Source organism: Cryptomeria japonica, chromosome 1 (assembly GCF_030272615.1).
Source record: "Cryptomeria japonica chromosome 1, Sugi_1.0, whole genome shotgun sequence".
Classification (NCBI taxonomy): domain Eukaryota; kingdom Viridiplantae; phylum Streptophyta; class Pinopsida; order Cupressales; family Cupressaceae; genus Cryptomeria; species Cryptomeria japonica.
In genome coordinates, this window is record NC_081405.1 from 11656242 (window position 1) to 11662662 (window position 6421).

Consider the following 6421-nt stretch of genomic DNA (forward strand, 5'->3'; position numbering starts at 1 on the left):
ACTTTTATTATTGCAGTTTGGATTGAGTGAGAGAGTTGAACTGAAAATGATGTGATTGTGTTTTATCAAGATAACGTGAGATGGGGTGGGGAGAAGTAGCAATGGGGAGAAGTAGCAAGGGGGCGGGAGACTAGAGATTCCCTTAGGATACATATGATACAGCTCTTTAGCCAAATAAATGCACATAATGCTTCATGCATGGATATGCTTTGCTTGAAGATCTGAACTTCCAGATATTAATTAACAAAAATGAAATATATTCCAGTCAGACGTTAGATCCCGAATAACTACCAATAAATTAGAAAAAAGTGTTTAAAAAACAAGTGCATGGAATTCATGACATATTAAACCTGATGGGACAATTTTGGCCATGGAATGGAAAGCTTACAATTGAAAGCAGGCATATACCATGGACAGCTCGAACCTTTAATGGTCTCGTAGGAAATCTTGATGAATTGAATTTGAGAACAGGCACTCAGAATTATTAAGACTAAACAGAGGCTGCACAAAACAGTGCCGTCAGAATCCGATCTTCAATCGTTGAAGGCCTTTATGACAACTTGACAAATAACTCTGAGGCTAACTCCTAGGATCCTAATCACATTTCAAGGCTTGACAAGACTAGGCTTAAGGTAGTGGCAATGTGTGATTTTGGAGTCTTAGTAAAGAGGGGCAGCAGAAGTGCAGGAAAATAAATCTTTGATTCATAAGATAAAAAATTAATGCCTGTTGAATGAATTTTGTAGGTCAATAGATTCCAAGGTTCTGTCTATTTATGGTTAACAAGCACGGAGATGGATTTAAATAAAAGGTTTCCAGGTGTTCAGGAGGTTGAGCTTAATTGGTTAGAACGTAGGGTTTTCATTGTAGAAACCCAAGTTCAGTTCCCCATAAGAACATCTAAAGTGGAATCCTAAGTTGTAACTCTTGGTCTTCCATAATTGGCTTCTAATATGGAGGTTGTTTCTAAATAAAAGTGAATTTCTAAGTAGTGACTCTTAGTCTTCTATAGGTGATTTCTAATGTGTGTTTGATCTCAAGTTGATGCTCGAATGAGCAAGATATTTGTAATCAATATGCGAAAAAAAAAAAAAGTTTGCACGAGAGCTCATTTATATGAGTGCATCATGTCAAAGGCCCTAGTCCTGAGTTGGCTAAACATTTCCTGTGTAGAGGAGTTTCATCTACAAACAGGCATTTAAATGGCTTTGCCTGAAATCCGTTGTTACTATGAAAGCAAATTAACACTTGTGCTATTCAACGAGTTCCCAATTTCTCAATGTAAATAATTTTGGGGCACAACATTTATTTATGAAAACATATACAAATTGCATCATCCTTTGTACCATTTACTACCTTATATAATGGCGCCCTATTTAACTTTATTTCCCAAGGCAATTCAAAGATTGAGCACAATATATATCTAGGGTAACATTTTGCATAATGAATAGTGATTTCTGAAACAATCCTCACTTGTCTTCTACTGAAAAATTGATCAAGAGTGCAGCATAAACAGTTGTAAAAGCCAATATTAGCAAAAAAAATGCATTCAACAGGGCCACCTGGGGAGTAGTCTTTCTTTTATGATTTTCAATCTATTGGTGAACCTTTCAACTTCATAAGTTTTTCAAGGTCCACATATCGGAAAACTAGAATTGATTTACAAAGCCACATATATGCCATCTAGAATTGATACAGGCCACCAATTTCTAATACACTGAAGCATTTTAAGTTTATAGTAACCCTGCAATTACATAATTTTGAAGCTCAACACGGGTATAGCACAATAAAGCAATTGAATTGATGATTTATGTGAACGTCCATCAAACATTAAACAGTTGAGTTTCATGGACAGAAGCAGCCATAAAAGCCATAATACAGTTCAAATGTGCAGGATCATAAGGGGTAAAAAAACATCGTCAAACCTTAAATTGTGCCTTCTTATACAGACGACTCAATGAGATACCCTCATTAATTCATGTGATTATAAACAGTCAAAATGTAAAATAAGTACAAGGAAAGTTATACCCATCCAGTATCCTGTGTTTATAAATACTTACTTTAATGGTAAGAAATCTACATAACAACTTACATAGCACGTTAATGCCATACCTGATCCGCCAATACAACTAAAAGAAAACAATTCCTAGAATTGAGTGCTTCTTGGTGATATGAAACAAAATTCTAATATGCTTAAAATAAGACTTAGAAAGAAGCTAGACTCGTCTTCACCTCCTATATTTTAGTAAGGCGTCGCTGGAAATATAATAACAATGTGTGTCGATTGTAGCCACTCTCTCTGCATCACCAGTAGTCTCCACAAGAACATTTTCCATCCTTAAAATGATGGAAACGTTTTGCATCCCTAACTATGAGTTCCCGCTCCGTAATTTTAGACATAATCTTTATGGCATTATGGCAATCACCACATACTCGGAGATTTTTTATTATCCGCAGTGTTGTTCCTGGAGGAGTACTGATAAGTCCAAATGCTATTGCCAACCTCTCACTGTGATGCATCAGAGCTATCTCTTTCTGTGCCTCATCCACATCATGTAGAACATACCTTGTGTCAGGCACGTACCCTGCTTCCTTCATCTTGCCACTCAAATCATCCAACTTTGCATAGATCTGTTCCCTCTGCGGATGTGACAAAGTTCCTGCTCGATACTCATGCACATTACTTGCCTTTGGCGTTGGGGGCTTCATGATATCTGTGTCTCTCCCCATGTCTCGGCTATTGTTTCTAACTCCTCTATTAGCATATCTTTCACCTGCACTGCCTGTGTTGGATACAGGCAAAGCTGCCATATTGGTATCTAATTGAGCAACCTTGTCAGCCACCCGCTTCTCCATCTCGGCATTCCCATGGCTTTTGCAGAAATTCAGCAAGGTATTCCAAACCAAAGCTGTCGGTTTCTCCGACATCTTGTTGATAAACTCCTCTGCCTCCTCCAGCCGGCCAGAACGACCTAGTATGTCAACCATACACACATAATGCTGCATTGAATACAACAGTCCATAGTCCTTGCTCATAGACTCGAAATACTGCTTTCCTTCATCCACCAAACCCAGTCTACTACATGCCCAGAGAACCCCAAGAAAGCTATTCCCATCCGGTCTCACACCACCCTCTTTCATCTGTCCAAAAGTCTGCATCGCCTCCTGGGCGAGCCCATTATAGGAATACCCAGCAATCATAAAATTCCAGGAAGAAGAATCTCGTTCAGACATTTTGTCAAACACTTGTCGTGCATCCTGTATACTGCCACACTTCCCATATAACTCAAGGATTCTGTTATTTACAGAAACATCGGGTTTAAACCCAGTCCTATTCATATGCTCAATAACCCTTTTGCCCTCACCTAGAGCTTTATTATCCGCACAACATTGAAGCACACAATTATAAGTATAAGAATCTAAATGAGTTCCTTTAACTTCCATATTTGCAAAAGCATCCATGGCTTCCTTAAACTTCCCTTCTTTGGCCAAAATCCTTAAATCCTCTTCAGCCGCACTGTTAGTTATGTGACCATGGATTCTGCTGGTTGGGTTTGCATGATAAGTAGAGTTTGGCAGAGCGGACGTGCTCATGGGTTTCAAAAATATTGTCATTTGAGGATTATACCCAACGTTATAATGTACTTCTTTTGATGTTTGAAAGCTTAAAAATCTGCAAAAATTTGAGTGATATTGATCATGGATTTGCAGGTTTCTTACCTTCAAAAAAGTGGTGAAATTCTTGAGTTTGCTCACGCCTGATGCTCTGGGCATCATCATCATTGCCGTAGCCATGACCTCCTGCTTCTCCTCTGTCAAAAACTGCGACTACGAAAACCTCGAAAGATCTTCCGTAGGACACCAAGTGAGGAAGGCTAAAATAAGTTTGTATGATTGCAAGAACATTTTGGCGAGAGGTTTATTGCGAGAGGTTGGAACGAGAACTCTAGGTTTTACAAAGGAATTTTCTTCATATCTGCATTCATCATGAATTAATTACTAGCAATCACATCTTGGTTTATAATGGGTGTATGTCTAAGAGGTTTGAAAAATCAATTATGAAAAAAAATAATTTATTTTTTTAAACAATTATGAGTGCATGAAGTCAATTGATAGGTAATTTAGCAAATAATGTTGTTTGTACAATAAAGGTTTGAAACTAAGATCCAAATATAATAAAAACAAAACCATTAGATTAGGAAGATAATCAAGATCCATTAGTAATATGATCATGTTATATCTATAATAAAAAGAGAGGGAGAGATAAGCATATAAAGAGGGATGAATAGAAGGGGGAAGAGAGAGAGAGAGAGAGAGAGAGAGAGAGGGGGGAGGGGGGAAGGAGATAGAAGACAGGGATATGGAGAGGAGAGGGAGAGAGGAGAGAGAGGAGAGAGAGAGGGATACATAGAGATGGGAGAGATAAATATATAAAGAGATGGAGATAGAAAGATAAAGGTATGGGAATTGATATATAGAGGTAGAGAAGGAGATATATATAGTGATAGAGAGAGATGGAGAGGTAATGAGATAAAAAAAAAAAAAGAGAGGGAGAGGGAGGGAAATTATAGAGAGAGGGATAGATCAATAGGAAGATATAGAGATATATGGGAAGACAAAGAGAGAGTTCAATACATAGAGGGAGAGGGAGAGAGGGGGGGATGTAGACAGGGGTGATGTAGAGAGTTATGGAGGGATAGGAAAAGAGATAAGGAGATAGGGAGAAAGGTACAGAGATAGAGGTAGACAAAGATACGAATCGAGAGAGAGAGAGAGAGAGAGAGAGAGAGAGAGAGAGAGAGAGAGAGAGAGAGAGAGAGAGAGAGAGAGGAAATGTAACATAGATAAGCTATGGAAAGATGAGGATATATAGAGATGGAAAGATGAAGATATATTAAGTGACATATAGAGAGAAGAGAGGCATGTGGAAAGTACGAGAGATAGAGGGAGTGGGAAGAGATAGGGAGAGAGAAAGAGGGAGCGAGAGAGATATGCAGATAGAGATGGGAGAGTGTGAAAGATCCCTGATGGATCCCCTTGCTAATTCGCTATAATTTTTAAAATAATAAACTATATTTTTCCTGTGATTTTGTTGATGGTCTTACAGAATAGAGAGAAGTTGCACAATGTTTGGTTTCTTTTTTTTTTTTTTTAACATATAAGCAAGTAATGAATAAAGAACAGCAAATAAGGAAGGAAGTTGAAACAAGTAAGAACATTCAATTAAATCAGAATTGATACAAATCATACCAGACAGATTTCTGATTTATAATAGTGCTTACATCCAATAATGGCGCCAACTGAACAGTAGATGATGAACACAAACCAAGAACACCAGCTATGGTTGAATGAAAGTCTTCACCACTTCCAGCATAAAGTGTACCTATTGTAATGGTGGCATCAAGCTGAAACAATCACGCCCCAGCTGGGAAATTCAACCACCCTGTTGAAACCCTCACCAAGCAATCTGAATCTCCACAAGGAATAGCGCATACACTCTGACCAATAATGCCAATGCCAAAAGAATCCACTGCCAATCAATAGTTGAGGGCTACGTCCCAGCCAGTACCAATCATGGGGTTTGCGTCCCAGATTGAAGAATTGCTCTACCAGAGCAATATCGCACCAAACAAGTTTTCAATATGTAAAAGATAATGAGAAATTAGGTTTCCTTCTCCTTATATCTCTTTCCTTCCAAATTGAACCCTAAAGATATATGAAAAGTGTGCTTTAATATAAAGTCATATTTCCCAATATTGGGCGCCCAAGTATAGAGAAAACACCACTTTTTCAATATAAAATAACTCCAAGTGCCAAGAGGACCCTGGCAAGTGAAAATCATTTAGAAAAGTTCAAGACCTTTCCAATGAGCTATAACACATGGGCATACGAATCCAGATGAAGCCAAAAACCCCTTATTACTCTGAAATGGCTATAGACATAGCCTTATTTAAAATATTAAAATGCTAACTTAGGAAATATTTAAATATATTAAAAATATAACTCAAATAGCTACAGAAAGCTCGAAACACACCAAAAGCCTGAAACTGAACCTGTCACCTATCTATGACTGATGTTGGAAATCATGGATCAACTGGCAGTCCCTTCCCTAAAATCTAGGGATGCTCCTAGAAACTAGGGAACACACCCTGTCATCCTGAAACTGAAACCATCTGAAAGGTCATGAATAACCTCACGACTGGCAACTGTCACGACCTCCTAAAATTTAGGGATGTCCCCTAAAATCTAGGAACAGCTCCAAACTGGCTCCAAACTGCCTGTAAAACCAAAATCCAGTCACCATATGCACTAAATGAATCCCAATCAACCTCTGCTAGCCTACGAGACTCCAATGATAGGCCAACTCCTCTATCTCTGATGTCCACTCTAGAAAGGGGACATGACAGAGTGAAATAGGGAG

General features: G+C 38.3%; 1 protein-coding gene across 1 annotated transcript; it reads right to left on the bottom strand.

Moving 5' to 3' along the window:
• Positions 1-1779: 1779 nt before the first annotated feature.
• LOC131036651 (pentatricopeptide repeat-containing protein At4g30700) lies at positions 1780-3997 on the bottom strand. Its single transcript, XM_057968588.2, has one exon. The coding sequence runs from the start codon at positions 3793-3795 to the stop codon at positions 2305-2307; it is 1491 nt and encodes a 496-aa protein (XP_057824571.2). The 5' UTR covers positions 3796-3997; the 3' UTR covers positions 1780-2304.
• Positions 3998-6421: the final 2424 nt, after the last annotated feature.

What these genes read in the sequence shown, in the direction of transcription:
- LOC131036651 (XM_057968588.2), bottom strand. Translation starts at nt 3,795, where the DNA reads ATGGCTACGGCAATGATGATGATGCCCAGAGCATCAGGCGTGAGCAAA.